The 20,857-nt window shown below is 45.6% G+C and overlaps 1 protein-coding gene across 1 annotated transcript in view; it reads left to right on the forward strand.

Annotated features, from left to right (window-relative positions):
• The window catches only part of AGBL1 (AGBL carboxypeptidase 1), a 1,055,086-nt gene that overhangs the window by 131,146 nt on the left and 903,083 nt on the right, over window positions 1-20,857 (forward strand). Inside the window, exons 3-4 of the mRNA XM_077473970.1 lie at window positions 4,715-4,861; window positions 5,755-5,886. Of these exons, the coding sequence (XP_077330096.1) occupies window positions 4,715-4,861; window positions 5,755-5,886 (279 nt within the window). The remainder of the gene's footprint in view (window positions 1-4,714; window positions 4,862-5,754; window positions 5,887-20,857) is intronic.

The following is a 20,857-nucleotide window of genomic DNA, read 5'->3' on the forward strand; positions in this document are numbered from 1 at the left end:
TTGGTCGGTATAAAGACCAGGTTAACTGTCTGGTTTAAAGTGGTTTTAACTCTTAAAAAAAAGAAAAAAGAAGAGAGATCCTCTTCCCTTATAGTAGATTAAACAGCATAGTGCTTGTGCTGTCTAATCTGCCCCTCTCTAAGCTGTAAAAATCAGGTTGATCCTGCCTGTTTCTGTGTCCCCCTCTGTATGCTGACCACGAAAATCATGGCTGCTGATCCCTTACAGGTCAGGTTACGTGCCTCTGTCATCCCGCTGCTCTCCTCTCTCTCTCCCCCTCCTTCCCTGCCTGTCAGCTCCTGTGTGTGTCTCCCTCTCAGCCCCCCTCCTGCCGCTATTAGTAGCTGCCAGTAAAAGTAAAGCACAATTACAGCCAGCTCCTCTACGTAAACTATGTAGATGTTTTTGTAAAACGAACCCTGCAAATACCTTATCTTTGATCTCTTCTGGTCAGCCACAGCAGTCAGGTGACCTCCCTGACTGACGTAATAGGGGAATCTTGGCCCCTCCCGCTGTAGCCTATAGATCAGAAGAATAGAGCGGGTGGAGGTCACATGACTGGCCAGAAGAGATCAAAGATAAGGTATGTAGCACTGACCCCCGAAGGAGCGGCTGAATTTATTGGGCTTGCCGTTACTTCCTTCACCTCGTATGCGTCTAGGGGTTTCCCAAAGGTAGATGGCCCAAAAACTGCAGACTGACGACAGATCCACTTAAAGGGATTTTTATTTGCAAAAACCAGTTAGTAACACAGTCTCTCAACATAGGATCAGAGAGTTTAGGTGAAAAGTCCAGGTACTCTTAATGTTAAATTCCGTATGAAACAGTCTCTCCCTTTGAATAAATCCAGAGAATAGCCATTCACAGCTGGATCCTCACCCTAATTGGATAGTCCTTCTCTCACCAGGCCTAGCAGCCAACAGGATAATTGAGTTAGGAATAAGTCTCTGCCACAGACTTTGCTATAGGACACGTGAGGGAAACTTGAAAGCTTGTAGAATACTCGTGTGGTACCAGTTTTTTGCAGCCGGTCTGGCGATACTGCACAAGATTGGATTCATTTAGGTCCTTCAGCTTTTCCAGGCTCTTGTTGAGAAGCCAACCCTTGCGTGGCCTTCTCCCGAAGAGTCCTCCCCGAGACGGCACCGGACCACCTCTGAATCCTCCTTTCAGTTTCCTCTCCTCGGGCTAGCCAGCCAACCCCCAGATGGAAGTCCTGGGGGCTGGTCAGGAGGACCAGGACCATGTAGTCAGAACATACTTCTTGATCGGAAACCCAGAAACACGTGACATCCGCACCTTAAGTACCCTCTCCCAGAAGGCACAACAAGAGTGATACTTCCACTGGGCTGGTTCCGAGAGAAAGTAACCTTAAAGAGGAAGTAAAGGCACTTAAAAAAAAAAATGCAACCTGCATAGCATACTAGCTCATTATGAATAACTTACCTGAGAACGAAGCCCCCGAAGCGGTCCTTCGTCTTCATGTTTGCCGCTGCCATGTATCCCGGAGTGACTTCGCCGGAGCCGCAATGACGTCACTCCCACGCATGCCCATGGGAGCCGACACGAGCGGCATATCGCCGCGATCTGCGGCCTGCCCAGCGCGCCTGCGCGCCGCTGTCTACGGTGCATGCGCTGTATACAGCGGTGGCTGTCTTTTTGTAAATATCTCCTAAACCGTATAGGTTTAGGAGATATTTCTTGGACCTACAGGTAAGCCTTAATCTAGGCTTACCTGTAGGTCAAAGTGGTTTGTAAGGGTTTACAACCACTTTAATGCACCCAACTAGACTGTATTTCCATGCCTGCCGCAAGTAGCAGTGCCACCTATGGCTAGGCAGAACACCCTGCAGTCCAGTCAGACTGGTGCTGAGGTTAAAATTTAGAGCAATCAAAACTAAACCAAACTGCGGTTTAACGGTAACATTAAATTTCAAAAAAACACATAACGCGTGCTCTTTAGGAGCCGGCGCTACAGGTATTTACAGTCATTGTTTTAAAATAACAATTACACAGTGTAGGAGAGATTAATTTGGAAGAGGAGCTGGCTGTAATTGTTCTTTACCTTGACAACCACTTCAAGTATCACCACCACTGCATCCATTGGAACCCTTGGTCGGCAATTGCAGCAGCATCGAGTGAAACTTTGGGGGTATATCTTCAGAATAGAAGACACTAGTTATGGTGACAACCATTGATTTTCTTACTTTGGAGGGTTTTCCTCTCACTTCCTGTTTTGGCTATAGGAAAGGAAGTGAAGAAAAATTTCCCTAATGGGACACAGTGGGCAAAAAATAGTCAGGGGTTATAACTCTGAGTATGGGAGGGTTATAAGTTTTGCTCTAAAGTTAACAATAATTTATAATTTTGTGTTACATCCTGCCCTAGTTAGGTAAAATGTATTTTTTTTTGTGTCTACTGTACTCAGTGGAGCAGTGATCTGTTTCCTAGGTCTGCTCATGTTTCCCTGAGCTTAATTCTTGATTACTCCTGCATGTCTCTAGAAGAAGCTTCCAGGGAACAGAGCAGGAAGCTGAGTTATGTATATTTATCTGCTCTCAGCCAATCTCTGGGAGGGGCACCCAGAAGGTGGCTGATGGAGAAGATAAATGTTCGGGAGGCTTAATCAGAGTGTTCTTGTCCTGGGACTGCTGTCCCTGGGATGCATCCTGTGTGCTTGGGAGCACTGATGTGCCTCAGTAGGTGTTTGGCTCAAGGTCTGAGGGAATCTGGATTGAAATGTACCTGCTGGAAGGCATTACCTATGGTAGCTGATCTAAAGAGGGGGATCCCTTTTCAGAAAGAAGTGTCAAATGGAAGCTGGAATGGGTGACAGCTGTCCTCAGCCTTTGTGAGTGTGCATGTGTTTGAGAAAGTAAGTACCACAGGTTGCTGTAAGGGCTGGGACAGCTCGCACAGAGACCTAGATTAGCTGGCCATCCCTTTCCACCCTAGAAAAGGCTGCATCTAGAAGATTATACCTATAGTTTATCCTCCTAATACTTGCTGACGTTTTTGGTGTATCCCACACCTTCTTCCCTCTCCTCTGTTTGAATTCTGCTATAAGTCCACCAAAAAGACATCCCTAATGCCGCATACACACAATCGGAATTCTCGTTGGAAAAAGCTCTGATGGTTTTCCCGACGGAATTCCGATGGAATTCGTCTCAAGCTGTCTTGCCTACACACGGTCACCTCAAATTCCGATCATTTATAATGCGGTGACGTACAACACGTACAACGTGACTAGAAAAAGGAAGTTCAATAGCCAGTAGCCAATAGCTTCTGTCTCGTAGTTGAATCTGAGCATGCGTGATTTTTGGCGTGTCGGAATTGCATACACACGATCGGAAGTTTTTCGGTCGGGAAAATTGAGAACATGCTATCAATTTTTGGCTGGCGGAAATTCGGACAGCTAAATTCCGATGGAGCATACACACGGTCGCATTTTCCAATGAAAAGCTCTCATCGGTATTTTTCTGGCCGGAATTCCGATTGTGTGTACGCGGCATTAGAGTAGACTGAGCCTGCATTTGTTGGTGTGCTTGGAACAGTGCCTGGTTAGGTAGCCTCTGTACTATTATGGGAGAACCTGTCTATTTCTAGCGGAGTGCACTACATTTGTTTTAAGCCAACACAGTATTTTTTTGGTCAATTGCCTGGAGCAAGCATTCTTCTTGTGAAGTCAGAGTTGCTGATCTCTATTTTTGTTTGAGAATCGTTACCCAAAAATAATTGAAAATGTTGGATCGACTTTACAGTAAAACAGCTTTTTTGATTTGAGTCCTTGGTGACCAAAGATGAGATTTTGCATCATTTTGGCCACTGTGGGAGCATCCTTGTAAGCACAGGCTAGCGCAATGTTTCTCAACTTTTTTTGAGGCAAGGCACCCTTTTAAAATTATGGACAGTCAGTCTTGAGGCATCCCATTCTAAAATGTAAAAACGATTCTAATAGTTTTAAATAATGCAGCAACATCCACACATAGGGCATCTAGCATTTGAGGTAATTTATTCTTCCAAAGCAAATACACTTATGCAAACTGGTACTGGCTAGTATTCCAATGTTTCTCTTCTCCCTCATTTTTTCTCCATCACTCAGCTAATGTGACCCCAGCACTGATGGAGAGGGGCAGGGTAAGGTCAATCAAGGATGCTATGCAGGCAACTGACATCCTCCATATCAACTGATGATCCCATTGGTCATGGCAGCTAGAAGCTTGTAATGGTGCACAATGAAAACCAGTGGCTTTGTGTAACTAAAAGGCAGGCTTCATCCACACACCAGCTTGTATACAATTTCTGGGCAATTTTTAGGCATTCTGCCAAGGCACCCCTGAAGAAACCTAAAGGCACCCAGGGTGCCTGGGCACCCTGGTTGAAAAAGGCTGGGCTAGTGTGACCTAGCCCTTACTGGTTGCTGCTAATGCTGTAACTGCCCTTTGACTACTGATTCCTTGCAAGACTGCCCACGGGGCCATTGGTAGACTGCTAACCTATAAAAAAATAATATGAAGCACCGTGAGTACTGAATTTAGCATTTTTTATTACATTTTTTTTGCAATGCAGCTGACTACAGATCAATAAAAATATTGTCTTGCGTTTTAAATTATTGTTATACTTGTTAATACTGTAGGGAGGCTGTTTCAGGTTTGAAAAAAAATTAAAAATATTTCCTAAAAATAATGACTCTTCTGTTATCTTCCCATCAAAGGAACACATCGCCGGATTCACTACATGATTTCCAAGGGAGGAAGCGAGGCCTTACTTCAAACCCTGGTAAATCTAGCAAGATCCGAATCCATTGACTACAGCCTCCTTTTACCCCTTCTCCGCTTGATGGTCAAGGTAGGCCAGAGAGGTACTGTATCTGTAGGATTCTTCATTTTGGGTCTTTAAAGTATGAGCCTAATTTTTATTTTTTTTAAGCAAACATGTTATAAAGAAATTACCAGAAATTACTGCTGATTTGTACAAACAGCAACAGGTTTACCTAGTATAATTATTCCTAAAATTGGTTTTTGGCACATTAACGGGTAAATAAAATGATAAAATGTTATTTTTGTCTTTGTAGCCTATGCCAGCATACTATACACATTTTTGAATAGAGATGGATTTAATTTGGCTGAAAATCTTGAAAACATTAATATAAAAGTATCAATTAAAACTGCAGCCAGGCATTGGCCATTGAGATATTTACTTATTCTTAACAAAAGGTAAATGAGCTTTCAAACAAACCCTTAGGTCCCTTTCACACTGGGGCGGAAAAAAACGGCCCCTTTCACTCCAGTGTGAAAGCCTGAAGGCTTTCACACTGGAGCGGTGCGCTAGCAGGACAGTAAAAAAAGTCCTGCTAGCCGCATCTTTGGAGCGGTGAAGGAGCGGTGTATTCACCGCTCCTAAACCGCTCCTACCCATTGAAATCAATGGGACAGCGCGGCTATACCGCCGGCAAAGCGCCACTGCAGTGGCGCTTTGCGGGTGGTTTTAACCCTTTTTTCGGCCACAGACAGGCCTTTTTTCGGCCACAGACCGCCGCTAAAATGACGGTAAAGCACCGCTAAAAATAGCGACGCTTTACCGCTGATGACCGCACCGCCCCAGTGTAAAAGGAGCCTTACTGACCTCTGTAGCTGCAGGAACTTGCTTTCACAAAACCAAAGGAAAAAGTCTTGCTTAGACATTGATGCAAATATAAAGTATAATATACTGTATATAGTTCTGAAACACTGACATTTTTTATTATTATTTTAGATGGACATTTTGGAGAAAAGGCCCAAAAATTAGAAGCTATTGATGTAACCCTGAGTCTGATAAGAAAAAATCTGTCCAAGTCTGCTCACCTGACTCCATGTCTCTGCACTATGCAAGTATATGCTTCTAATGGTGGGTATTCACTTCCATGATTGCAGAATGCAATATTACCTCTCTGTACCATAAAACTGGCAGTGGTTTCTTTTTCAAAATTGTACTTGGAGCACTTTGAAAAATTCAGCTAGCCAGCTGGTGGACTGCATTTCCATCAATGTCTCATCTCTCCGGATGCTCCAGTAATGAGACGTTCCTGATTTTCCATCTCTCTTCCCCACTTGTCTTCCTCAATATATAATGTAAACCTCTCTGGAAGATTGATACTCCCTTATAATGATCACTTTTAGTAGAAGACTTGAGACTTCAGGTTTAGATATCAAACCACTCACAAAATACGCATAAGTAGCTGGTACATAACTATACAAATAACTATGTGGAATCCACAAAAAAATATAAAGGCTAAAATGGTTTTGGGTGAGCTCTAATTCAGGGCAATTGTTTTATTTTATTTTTATTTATACATTTTTTAACTATTACAGTGGAACCTTGGATTACGAGCATAATCCATTCCAGGAGATTGTTTGCAATCCAAAGCACTTGCATATCAAAGCCAGTTTCCCCATAGAAGTCAATGGAAATTAAGCTAATTCGTTCCGCATTGACTTCTATTGCATGTGTAGCGGCGGCTCCTGAAGAGCACGTGCTATGCATTTTTCAAAGTTAAAGTTATGCCTAAACTGCAGTTTGGTTTGGGTACAATTGTCTAAATTTAGACTTCAGCATCAGTCTGACTGGACTGTGAGATGTTCAGCCTGGCCACAGGGGCCGCTGTCTCTTCTGGCAGGCATGGAACTATGGTCTGGTTAGGTGCTTAAGTTACTCTATCTCTGAGCCCGCCCAATGGGAGTGGCGCTCTCACTGTGCTTTCTGGGAGAGGGTATATAAGATGCGGACGTCACGTGGTTCGGGGTTCCGGTCCAGAATTATGTACTGACTTCATGGTCCTGGTCCTCCTGACCAGCCCCCAGGAAGGCTATGGCCTGGGGTGCGGATCCACCCGATTTTGAGGTCTCGGGGCTGGCTGTCCCGAGGCAAGGAAACTAAGGAAGGATTCTGAGGTGGTTGGGTGCCATCTCCGGTTTTGGAGAGACCCAGTGACTTCAAGCATTCCAGGGGATGACTCTTCAGAAGAAGACCACATACAGGTTGGTTTCTTAGTAAGAGCCTGGAAGGCCTGAGGTACCCGAGAGAATCCGGTCTTGTGGATATCGCCAAGCTGGCTGATAGATCCAGGTATCCTATGAGTGTTTTCAAGTTTAGTTTCCCTACGTGTTGTACAACAACATCTGTGGCACCTCTGGCTAAATGTAGTACTGCACACCCCATTAGCTTGAATTCTGCTCATTTTGCCAGACAACACTCGCAAACCGAGTCAGAATAAAATAAAAAAAAGTTGCTTGTCTTTCAAAATGCTTGTTAACCATGTTACTCATAAACCAAGGTTCCACTGGACTTTTATCTTTTTTTTTTTTTAACTACGTATATAGTATGCACACACATGGGGAAGGGGGATTTACAAGAACTGGAGAGTGCAAAATCTGGTGCAGCTCTCCATAGAAACCAATCAGCTTCCAGTTTTTATTGTCAAAGCTTAATTGAACAAGCTGAAATTAGAAGCTGATTGGTTACCATACACAGCTGCACCAGATTCTGTGTGTTCCAATTTTAGTAAATATCCCCCACAGTTTTTGTTTTCCAAATTAAAATGCAATGTATAACATAAGATTCACAGAGCACTACAGGTTAGTCAAGCTCTTTTTGCTAAAAAAAAGGGGCAAAGGACAGACAGCACCACTGCTCTGGTGTAGTATGTCAATGTAAACCTTTATTAAAACAATATAAAAAAGATCCTACTCACAAAGGTAGATGCTACGGGAACAATACAAGGCAAAACTGTGCTCTGCTGTCAGTGCACTATCCCGAGCCACACAGGGGATGAATCCATAACCCAGCGTCCGGATCTCTGAGAATGTGGCGGCTCTTCCTAGGCAATAAGCCAGTGTCAAAAGGGTCCCGCACTCTGATGACCCCACAAGAGGATCCAGGTCTCAACAGGATGCATTTCAAGGAAATCTTCCTCCTTTTCAGCTTATTTCCTTAAAGTGGAGTTCCACGTATAGCACTTACCCCCGAAGGAGCGGCTGCATTTTTCTGGGCTTACCGATTACCTCCTCCAGCTTGTACTCGTCCTTGTCTAGGGGTTCCCAGGGTTGATAATCCAGTACCTGTAGAGACCGACACTTGAATTCCTTGTTAGGATTTTTATTTTGCATAAAACGGTTGAACAAACTCAGTCTCTAAGTTGGGAATAGAGGGTATCAGGGTAGAGTTTAGCTCAGGTGCTTGGAACTGCTGACTTCAACACAAGTCTCTCTCTATGTACATAATCCAGGGAACAGACGCTCGCAACTGGACTCTTTAACTGTTGGATAAATCCTTACCGAAGAGTCCTCCCCTAGTCACATGTAGAGTTGCTGGGCCTCTCCAAAGCCCGAGACGGCCCCGGAACACCTTAGACTCCTCCTTCCAGTTACTGTGCCTCGAACTAGCCAGTTTCGAGGCTCGGAAATAGATGGATCTGCACCCCAGGCCATGAGGGCCCCTGGGGGCTGGTTAGGAGGACCAGGACCACGGAGTCAGCAACAACTTCTGGACCGGAACCCCCAAACAACGTGACTTCGACACCTTAAGTATCCCTTCCCGGATTACGCAGACAAACTCCCACTGATTGATTCCGAGACAGAGATTGGTACCCAATGCGTCCAACCAGACTGTGTTCTATAGCCTCCCACAGGTGTACAACCCCACCTATGACCAGGTAGAACTTCTATACAGCCCAGCCAAACTAATGCCAAAGTAAAATGTAGCGCAATTAGTCCCAAAACTCATTACAGTTTTGGGAAAAAACTAAATTTAAACATATAGCGCGTACTCGTTAGGAGTACTGGCGCTACACAGGCAAAAGTGGAACTTCCACTTATCCGCCTCCCCCCTCCCCCCTGAAAGGTGCAAAATGTGGCAGTTTTTGACAGGTACCATTCCCCACTTCCAGGAGATGGGGCGGTGATGCCATCTCCCGTAAGTTTGGCCCCCTCCTCCTGCCTCCGCAGCTGGACCATTTAGAAAGTGCAGAATGCCGGCGGCTGCACCAGACAGCCAATTCGAAGATAGTCTGGAGTCCCGACATTGCGGGCTCCCTCTACAGGTAAGTGTTCATATATTAAAACTCAGCAGCTGCTGAATTTTAATTATTCGTGGGGAGGCTGGGCCTCCTCTTTAAAATGCATCCTGTTGGGACCTGGATCCTCTAGCGATGTCACTAGTGTGGTGGACATTTTTGACACTGGAACATTACAAGCAGGGAGAGTAAACCCCACCCACTGTCACAGGGAAGGGGAGGTATAGGGGGTGAGGGTGAGGGCTTGAAGCATGTTACATGTTACATGTGTAACACGTGTACAGCCTTCAGGTCCCCGAAGACTGTAGGACCATTCACAGAGCGCAGCATGGCTCGTAAATGCGCAGCAGGAAAATGGCTGTGAAGCCCCAAGGCTTCACTGCCAGCTTCCCTTACTTAAGATGCTCGTGCCTGCACCTGAAGCTGATTGAAGAATCACCTAGGGTGAGGAGGACATCGTGGGATCCCTGGACAGGTAAGTGTCCATATATCTAAAGTCAGCAGCTACAGTATTTGTAGCTGCTGACTTTTAATTTTTGGTGGGGAGCCTGGAGCTCCTCTTTCAAAAAATTTATAAAAAATATTTCCTTTTTTTATCATAATAAGTGGAAAAAAAATTGAAAGTCACTATGCATTCCCATTAAGGCAGGCTTTGCTGTGAAGCTGGCAAGCAATATATATTACATCAACATTATACCCATCTCTATAAAGTGCTACTGGAATGGACAAGTGCTGAATAATTCCACCAGCAGAACACTGTGTAGGCAGACAATATGTGAAGAGGTCAACAGGAACATTTACTGAATGATCAACAATGTTTGTCAGCTGTTTGTGTCACTTTGCCAAACCGACGATGATGCCTTTTGGCACGTGTGTCACTTAAAAGAGTCTGAGTGTTTCCCAGCCACCCTAATTAATTGTTTTCTGCCATTTACCTTCCTTAAAATAAGCTCATGCTAGATCTCCAAATGGTACTATCAGCAAACTTATTTGGCCGTCACCTGTCAGACTAAAGGAGATGATGAAATATGGACTGCTGTGCACCAATGCTCTCTGTGGTTTATGTTTGTCAAAGGGACTTTGTAATCCTTCCAAGTCAAAACTAGAAAGGGGATTCATTGTAGATCCAAGAACGCAATTAAAGGGAACCTATAGCCCTCAGCTATTAGAAAGCAGTAATATTTATGTAGCGTTAAACTAAGGAGCAAAATATAGGAAGTAAATGATATGCATCTCAATATAGAGAAAAGACATATAGGCATAATGCAAACTGTTTAGACTACGCTACTACTTTATTCTTTTAGGGTCAGTTTATGAAGGGGATATGTACTGTGTATGTATGTATGTATGTATGTGTATATATATATATATATATATATATATATATATATATATATATATAGCCCTCACACCATTTTTTCAAAATGCTGTGAAAAGGTATTTGCCCCCTTTCTGATTTTTTTTTTTCATATTTGTCACACTTAACTCAGATCATCAAACTAATTTTATTATTCCACAAAGATAACCCGAGTAAATACAAAATGCAGTTTTTAAATGATGGTTTCATTTATTAAGGCGAAAAAGCTGTCCAAATCTGCCTAGTTTTATGTGAAGTAATTGCCCCCTAAACCTAATAAATGGTTGTGCCACCCTTGGAGGCAATAACTGCAATCAAGCCTTTGCAAATACTGGCAATGAGTCTTTCACAATGCTGTGGAGCAATTTTGGCCCACTCTTCTTTGCAAAATTGTTTTAATTCAGCCACATTGGAGGGTTTTCCAGCATGAACGGCCTGTGTAAGGTCCAGAGATGATACAGCATCTCAATTGGATTTAAGTCCGGGCTTTGACTAGGCCACTCCAAAACCTAAATTTTGCTTTGTTTGAAGCATTTGGAGGTGGACTTGCTGTTGTGTTTTGGATCATTGTCCTGCTGCATAACCCAAGTGCACTTGAGCTTGAGATCACAAACTGATGGCCAAGCATTCTCCTTTAGGATTTTCTGGTAGAGCTCAGAATTCATAGTTCCATCAATTATGGTAAGTCCTCCAGGTCCTGAAGCTGCAAAGCAGCCCCAGAACATCACGCTACCACCACCATGTCTGACTGTTGGTATGATGTTCTTTTTAGGAAATGCTGTATTCGTTTTATGCCAGATGTAAAGGGACGCACACCTCCAAAAAGTAAAAATTTTTCCTCATCAGTCCACAGAATATTTGCCTAAAAGTCTTGGTCAAGATGTTTTTTCGTAAATGTGAGATGAGCCTTTGTGTTCTTTTTGGTCAGCAAAAGGCTTTGGCCTTGGAACTCTCCCATGGATGACATTTTTGCCCAGTGTCCTTCTTATTGTTGAATTATGCCGCGTACACACGATCAAACAATCCGGTGGAAAATTCCGGCAAACTCAAGTCCGCCAAACAATCCCCCCGTGTGTAGCCTCCGGCATACTTTTTTGACCCGAAAGTACGGCGGACTTAGAATGCCGTGTTGCACTCCAATCTTCCCGCCGGACTCGCATTTCGGCGGACAATCCACCCGTGTGTATGCCAGTCCGCCGTACTTTTGAAATGAGCGGACTTTTCCCGCCCGGAGAAAAGTCCGCTCATTTTGAGCGGGTCTGCAGGTAGGCGGGGCCCGCGAAGGAGACGTCGCTGGCCCCGCCGCCTGGTATGGACTTAAAGGGGAACCCCAACGCCGAAAAAAATCGGCGTGGGGGTCCCCCCCAAGTCCACAACAGACCCTTGTCCGAGCACGCTACCCGGCCGGCCAGGAAAGGGAGGGCTAGCGAGCGCCCCCCCCTCCTGAGCCGTACCAGGCCGCGTGCCCTCAAAATGGAGGGTGCCTTGGGGAAGGGGGGGCCGCGCGGCCCCCCCACCCCAAAGCACCTTGTCCCCATGTTTCACGGTGGTATTAGTGTGTTCAGGGTGATTTGCGGTGTTAGTGTTAGCTGAGAGTCTAAGAAGTCTAGTGAGAGATGGCGAGCTGAGCTTAAGGATCTACATTGGGATACTGTGAGGTAAGCTGGAAGACTTACTAGGTCCCTAAGGGATTAGTCCGTTGGACAATCCGATCGTGTGTGGGCCAATACGATCGTTTTTCGGTGAAAAAATCTGATGGACCTAGAAATAGAACATGTTTCAAATCTATCCAACGGACTCAATTCCGACAGACTAAAAATCTTGAAAACCTGTGTGCTGGTCCGATGGACCAAATACGCGCAAGGGCAGCTATTGGCTACTGGCTATTGAACTTCCTTTTTTGTCCCGTTTACGTCATCACTTAGTCCATTAATGTGTGGCCAAGTCCATTCGTTTTGAAAGTCTGCCGGAACTCTGCCAAAAGTCCGCCAGGAAGACCGTCGGACCTAGTTTGCCGGAAAGTCCGGTTATGTGTACACAACATTAGTTGTTTCTTTCATATGTGGTTAATTAATCGATTCCAGATGCTTGATTGATTATATATGCAATGTTGTAGAGAACCAATGTTAGATGTGTTCTACTCTGAGGAAAGGCGTTATCCATATAACCCGAAACTGTCATATAGAACACTACTACTATTTTGTTATATGAGTACATTTTTTTCAAATAAATTTTAAGTGCAGCAATCCCTCTCTTGGATTTATATATATATATATATATATATATATATATATACAGTGGCTATAAAAAGTCTACACACCCCTGTAAAAATGTCAGGTTTCTGTGAAGTAAAAAATGAGACAAAGATAAATCATTTCAGAATTTTTTCCACTTTTAATGTGACTTATAAACTGTACAACTCAGTTGAACAACAAACTGAATTCTTTTAGCTGGAGGGAAGTAAAAATAAAATAATAAAATAATATGGTTGCATAAATGTGCACATCCTTAACCACTTGCCGACCAGCCACCGTCGTCATATGGCAGCAGGTCGGCTCTCCTGCGTAAATTTCCGCGGCTGTACAGCGGCACATACTGTATACTGGTGAGTTTTGTGTACAATTTGGGGAATTTTCATACAATTGTTTTATGAATATGTTCATTGGTTGTGATCAATTATATTCACTTAGTAAATGATTTGTAGTATTCATGGTAATTTATAACACTGAACTGTTTGGTTTTTCACTTTGGATATACTTATAACCTAAGTATTGTGACTGTGTTTACAAGTGATTGTGGTGAGCAGGCACCAAATGGTCTGAGCCAGAGGTAGTAGAACTGAGTTCCACCTGAAAAAAGCCCTGTTACGGTATCTCACAGTTAGCACACCCCTCACAGTACATGTTGACATTCATGGTTCCCTCAATGAACTGTAGCTCCCCAGTGTCGGCAGCACTCATGCAACCCCAGGCCATGACACTCCCACCACCATGCTTGACTGTAGGAAAGACACACTTGTCTTTGTACGCTTCACCTGGTTTCCGCCACACACGCTTGACACCATCTGAAACAAATAAGTTTATCTTGGGCTCATCAGCCCACAGGACATGGTTCCAGTCCATGTCCTTAGTCTGTTTGTCTTTAGCAAACTGTTTGCAGGCTTTCTTGTGCATCATCTTTAGAAGAGGCTTTCTTCTGGGATGACAGTCATGCAGACCAATTTGATGCAGTGTGCGGCGTATGGTCTGAGCACTGACAGGCTGACCACCCACCCCTTCAAACTCTGCAGCAATACTGGCAGCACTCATACATCTATTTCCCAAAGACAACCTCTGGATATGATGCTGAGTACGTGCACTCAACTTTGGTGGACCATGGCGATTCCTATTCTGAGTGGAACATGTCCTATTAAACTTCTATGGTCTTGGCCACTGTGCTGCAGCTCCGTTTCAGGGTATTGGCAATCTCCTTATAGCCTGGGCCATCTTTATGTAGAGCAACAATTCTTTTTTTCATATCCTCAGAGAGTTCTTTGCCATGAGGTGCCATGTTGAACTTCCAGTGACGAGTATGAGAGAGTGAAAGCGATAACATCAAATTTAACACACCCGTTCCCCATTTACACCTGCGTCCTTGTTACACTAATGAGTCACATGACACCGGGGAGGGAAAATGGCTAATTCGGCCCAATTTGGATATTTTCACCTAGGGGTGTACTCACTTTTGTTGCCAGCGGTTTAGACATCAATGGCTGTGTATTGAGTTATTTTGAGGGGACAGAAAGTGTACACTGTTATACAAGCTGTACACTCACTACTTTACATTGTAGCGAAGTGTCATTTCTTCAGTGTTGTCACATGAAAAGGTAGAATAAAATATTTACAAAAATGTGAGGGGTGTACTCATGTTTGAGATACTATCTATCTATCTATCTATCTATCTGTCTATCTATCTATCTATCTATATATATATATATATATATATATATATATATATCTATACATATACTTACTGAACTTGAGGAAGGGCGGTGTTGCCCAAAACTGTTGTTCCCTTTTCATTTAGGGACCATATAGACTCAACGGCCACTTTCTTAGATACACCTGTTCAATTGCTTGGTAACACAAATGACTAATCGGCCAATTATATGACAGCAACTCAATGCATTTAGGCATCTAGACATGGTAAAGACAACTTGCTGAAGTTCAAATCGAGCACCAGAATGGGAAGAAAGGGGATTTAAGTGACTTTGAATGTGGCATGGTTGTTGGTGCCAGAAGGGCTGGTGTGAGTATTTCAAAAACTGCAGATCTACTGGGATTTTCATGCACAACCATCTCTCTGGTTTACAGAGAATGGTCCGAAAAAGAGAAAATATCCAGTGAGTGTCAGTTGTGTGGACGAAAATGCCTTGTTGATGTCAGAGGTGAGGGGAGAATGGGCAAACTAGTTTGAGATGATAGAAAGGCAACAGTAACTCAAATAACCACTCGTTACAACCAAGGTTTGCAGACTATCATCTCTGAATGCACAACACATGGAACCTTGAAGCAGATGGGCTACAGCAGCAGAAGACCACACTGGGTGCAAGTCCTGTCAGAACAGGAAACTGAGGCTACAATTCTCACAGGCTCACCAAAATTGGACAATCGAAGACTGGAAAAACATTTCCAGGTCTGATGAGTCTTGATTTTATCTGCAACATTCAGATTCTAGGGTCAGAATTTGGCATAAGCATGAAAGCATGGATCCATCCTGCCTTGTTTAAACGCTTCAGGCTGGTGGTGTAATGGTGTGGGGGATATTTTCTTGGCACGCTTTGGGCCCCTCAGTACCAATTGAGCATCGTTTAAACACCACGGCCTACCTGAGTATTATTGCTGACCATGTCCATGACCATGTCTGACCATGTCTCCTTATGACTACAGTGTACCCATCTTCTGATGGCTGCTTCCAGAAGGATAATGCACCATGTCACAAATCTCAAGTCATCTCACCAATGTTTTCTTTTTTTTTCTCAAAAGATTTTATTCAGTTTTTCATAATACAATGAGTAGGTGACAGTGGATATACATTCATGTTTAACCAAACGGTAGCACATGTGATAAGTCACAACATCATAAGCGATATATCCATAGAATCTGGTAACCATATAGTCCAAATGAAGTTATACAATGAGTAATATGGTTCGTTTGTTCTTAAGAAATAGAACTGTGGAATTTAGGGGCGCATGCGCGAGGCTTCCAAGATGGCCGCGATCATCTAAAGCTCCGCTGCCTCGCGGAACGACGGAACCCCTACCGCACGACACGGCTACCCTTCCGCTTCCCGAGCTATAGGGACGGACTCCCGAAGAGTTGGGGCACATTACCGAATGACCGGTGGACTGGCTAAACGCAATCTGGGCCCGCTGTTCGCTTCATTGGACGTGTGGGAGAAATCCAAGATGGCCACCGCAGCACAGCTCCTATCTCAGGATCACAGATCCGCAGGCACAGTGGATTTCAGGTCAGATACAGACTTTCCTCCTCTCCACGCCACCCCAGGCAACCTCAGGGGTCCTCCCAAGGAAGCCACACCGTCCCCGGCCTCCACGGTCTCTCTGCTGGAACGCACCATCCAGGAGTTCCCCCCCTCCCCAGCGGGGACATACAGGGCTACCCAGGCCGCCATGGCCTCCCATGAGGCTGCTCATGCAGACCCAGTCTCCCACATGGATGCCCTGTTTGGTAAATTCTCTGAACTATTAGAAAGGGGCCTCTCCCAAACTGCCTTGCAAATCACGGGGGAATTGAAAGCTGACTTTATTAACCTAGGCTCCCGGATCGAAACGATCGAACATAAAATGGAGGATACCTTTGCCAGATCCATCCAAAACTCCAGGCACATTTATTCAGTACAGGAGCAATTAGACCTAGCCATGGCCCGTATCGATGACCTCGAAAATAGGTCACGCAGATATAACATCAGAATTCGCGGGCTTCCAGAATCGAAAACTGATGTGTCCAGGGCGGTGCAAGACCTCATTACACAGCTAATCCCTGACATCCCAGCTCCTAAGCTTGAACTAGACCGGGTCCATAGAACCCTCGGCCCCCCTAGGAAGGATGGCACTCCGCGTGATGTTCTAGCCAAGCCACATCACTTTTCAGTGAAAGAAGAAGTTATGAAGAGAGCCAGATCCCTGCAACACGTCACATACCAGGGCCACCAGGTTCAGATCTTTGCGGACCTTTCCCCCTCCACCATACAGAGACGGAGAGCTCTGAAACCCCTCTTGCTTGCACTGTCGCAAAAAGACATAAAATACAAATGGGCATTCCCATTTGCGGTCAGGTTCACGGACAAAGGGAAGTCTTTTGCTTTCTCCACTTTCCCCGAGGGGGAAAAGCTCCTCACCAGGCTGAAAATCATTTCTCAAGAAGCTGATATGGACACTTCTAACCCTAGCCAGAGCTCCAACAAACGGCCCACTCCTAACAGCCCACAATCCCCGTTGTGGACCTCCGGAAGAGCCAAGAAGGTCAAGGATAATGCACCCACCTGAGCAACATTCAGACCCCTTTTCAGACTCTCCATTCTGTGCCTGACCGTCCGAGGTCCTGGAGAGGGCCGGAGGACTTCTCCCCAAACATTGAAAGTTTGGCCCTCCACCCTTTTTTGCCCTCCCCTTGCCTAGGACTTGTGCTACCCTCTTCTCCATTGCCTTTAATATCCCGGGACGCTATGCAGTACTTTGTCCATCTACTGGACTGCCCGTAACCCCTCATATTATTTGCACCCCCTCGAAATGGGCCCTGAGGGCTGCTTTGAGGACTCTTCAGGGAGCTGCAGTCCCCAGCACCCTCCCTGGATATACCATCTTACCTTTTGCCTAATGACCAGCATTCATTGTTAAGCCCCAGTGTCTTCTAATCATTATGTTTAGCCGTGCCTTAAGTTTTTTTTATTGCTGCTTATCTTCTATTGTTATTTAATGTTGATTCAACAGATCGGGTAGTTACCCGACTAGGGGTCCCCAATTCCGCGAGGGACCACATGTGTAACTCCCCCTCCCTCGGCCTTTCCCGGGCGCCTGAGGGTCGGGACTTCTGACCTTATGGGTCGGTTGTCTACATTGTTCTTTCTTGGGATTTCGGGGGGTGTCTCCTGCCCTGATCTCCTCTTTCTCTTCTTAGGAACGCTTTCTTTCCTTGCCCTTTCTCCTTCTCTCTCCCCCCTTGATGGTAAGCTACCCCTGTTGAATGTTTACATGACACTATTTTTTTTCTCCTCAGGTCTGGCTGAGCTAACCCAGTCGGCATTGTATTCTGGGAGACAACCACGGGCCACCGATCCCAATGCTCTTGCCGAGAACCCCGCTATGGATTGGGTAAGTGAGGTCGCTTTCAGAAGCTGGGCTCCCCCTCTGCTCCATGGCTGATCCACAGGCTGCTAGGCTTAAGATAGCCACCCATAACATTCAGGGTCTTAATTCCTCCATCAAACGGAGAAAAGCCCTTGATCACTACAAATCTCTGAAACTAGATATAATTCTACTTCAGGAAACGCACCTTCCTATCCGGTATAGTCCCAAGTTCCTACATGCCCACTTCCCTCAGTTCTACTTAGCCAACGCGGAATCCAAGACCAGGGGGGTGGCCATTTTGATTGCCAAAACCTGCAAATTCAATAAAAGTTTTGAAAAGGCGGATCCGGAGGGCAGGTTTTTACTTGTAAAGGGCACTGTGGGGGACCAACTTTACTCCTTGGTCTCCTACTACGCCCCGAACACGGGTCAGGCCAAATTCTTCGAATCCCTGCTGCGCACCTTAGCGCCTCTTTTGGAGGGAACGGTTATTGTCGGAGGGGACTCTAACGTCGCCTTTGATCAAGGACTTGATAAATCCTCCCCCTCACATTCCCGGTTAACCAGGCCCACGAAGGCAAGCCTACGGATCGCCAAATTGCTTCACGCTCATGGGTTATCCGATGTCTGGCGGGAATTAAACCCCACAAAGAGAGACTACACTCACTACTCAGCGCCACACCAATCATATGCACGGATAGACCACATACTTGTCCCCTCCTCGCTCCTTCCCAGGGTGCTCAAAGCCTCCATCACTGACACAGTGATCTCGGATCACTCGCTGGTAATTGTGACGGCCCTCGGGGGTTCGAGTGGGAGACACCCCAGTCATTGGAGGTTAAATGAATCTCTCCTATCAGAGCCATCACGAGTTATGGATCTCGACAAAGCACTGCAGGAATATTTCTCTATTAATGCGACTCCTGATGTCTCCCCCGAAACCCTGTGGGCGGCGCACAAAGCATTTATTAGGGGAAAACTCATTCAATTAGGTACTCAAATAAAACGGGAAAGGCAATCAACCATCCTGAAGCTAGAAGAGGAATACTCTAAACTCAGAGCTCTTCACAAAAAGGACCCCCTCCGCACCCCCACCTCCCTACTAGACAAGATTCGCTTAGAACTCAATCTCGCCCTTACCACGAAAGCAGAAAAATCGGTTAGGTGGTCTGGCCACAAGTTTTACTCACAGGCGGACAAAATAGGCACACTCCTGGCTAATAGACTCTCCCCTAGAACCAAGCTAAGCACCCTCCCTCGGATCAGAAGTGCAGGACACCCGCCCACGTCTAATCCGGTCACAGTTCTGAATGCCTTTCAGAACTTTTACACCTCTCTCTACAGTAGCCCCCCATCTCCCAAAGATAACCTCCTTCCTAAGTTTTTGGAGGGACTCCCCATCCCTGCCTTATCGGACGTTCACAAACAAGTCATGGAATGCCCCTTCCAGGTAGAGGAGATATTGGGAGTCATAAAGGATCTTAAAAAAAGCTCCGCCCCTGGACCCGACGGTCTTTCGATCCCTTACTATAAAGCCTTTGCCAACACGCTAGCCCCCCATCTGGCCAATCTCGGTAATCATAAAGCTAATGGAAGCCCCCTGGATCCCCACCTTAACACGGCGTATATCACGGTCATCCCCAAACCTGGCAAGAACTTAGAGGATGTCAGCAACTACAGACCGATTTCCCTCATTAATAATGATCTCAAAATTCTCACGAAAGTTATGGCCAATAGGCTAGCCTCCTTCATCGGACGCTACGTCCACAAGGACCAAGTTGGTTTTATCCCTGGCAGACAGGGACCTGATCAAATTCGGAGGGCGATCGATATTATCTCCATTCTGCAGTCTAATTGGGAAGGGGGACCCAAACAATCTGGCTTCCTCCTTTCCTTAGATATTCAGAAGGCTTTCGACTCGGTCTCATGGCAGTACATCTTCCAGCTCTTTGACAGGTGGGGTTTTGGGGCTCGTTTCCTGGGCTTATTACAGGCCTTATACTCCCAGCCGAGGGCCCAAATTCGAATGCAGGGATACCTCTCCACTCCAATTCCCATCACCAGGGGGACCAGACAGGGGTGCCCCCTATCTCCCCTCATATTTGCAATAGCCATTGAAACACTGGCGATCGCAGTCCGCCACAACATAGACATTGGAGGTGTCCAGTGCGGTAGTCAAACGCACAAATGCGGACTCTTCGCGGACGACATACTGTTATTCCTTACTTCCCCCCTCACAACCCTGCCCAACTTATCCCGGGTACTAGACGACTTTGCCAAGGTCTCAGGCTTGCGGGTTAATTACTCCAAGTCTGTGGCTTTGAATATTTCTCTCCCCACCCACCAAGCCCTCTCACTCAAACAATCCTTTCCGTTCCAATGGAGTGACACTGCCATCCAATACTTGGGTATCTCCCTTACACCTAAAATAGAGATGTTGTATGCCCACAATTACCCCAAATTATACAGACAGCTGGAAACTGATCTCTCCTCATGGTCTAAACACGAACTCTCCTGGCTTGGCCGGATTAACTCCATAAAAATGACCCTTCTCCCCAAAATCCTCTACTATTTCCGAGCCCTTCCAATACCAGTTCGGAAGGACCACCTTTGCTCTCTGCAAAACAAAATACTGAAATATATTTGGAGTAATAAGGGGTACCGTCTATCGCAAAACACGCTCTTCCTGCACAGACGCAGGGGGGGGGCTGGGCTTACCTAACCTTCACAAATACTACCTTGCAGCTCGCCTAGCCCAACTCTCCTCGATCTACTCCAAATACGAGAAACCGGATTGGCAGTCCATAGAACGCTGTTCCGTACCCTCCTTTACACTAGATTTTCTATTGTGGTGCCCGCCCAAAGCCAGGCCGCCCATCATGTCCCCATCCCTATCTCACTCCTGCACCCTATGGGACGGTCTTCGCAAAGAGCCTTCCCTAGTCTCCACTTTAAGACCCCTTGCTCACATGTTCCGTAATCATGACTTCCCCCCTGGTCTGGACATTGAGGCCTTCAGATGGTGGTTGGACAAGGGACTATACCGGATAGGTCACTTTTTCAACTCAAGGGGTCCGATTTCCCTGGCTTATTGTATTGAACA

This window comes from Lithobates pipiens, unplaced genomic scaffold, assembly GCF_037356315.1.
Source record: "Lithobates pipiens isolate NorthernLeopardFrog02 unplaced genomic scaffold, aLitPip1_a1.2 Scaffold_8, whole genome shotgun sequence".
Lineage (NCBI taxonomy): Eukaryota > Metazoa > Chordata > Amphibia > Anura > Ranidae > Lithobates > Lithobates pipiens.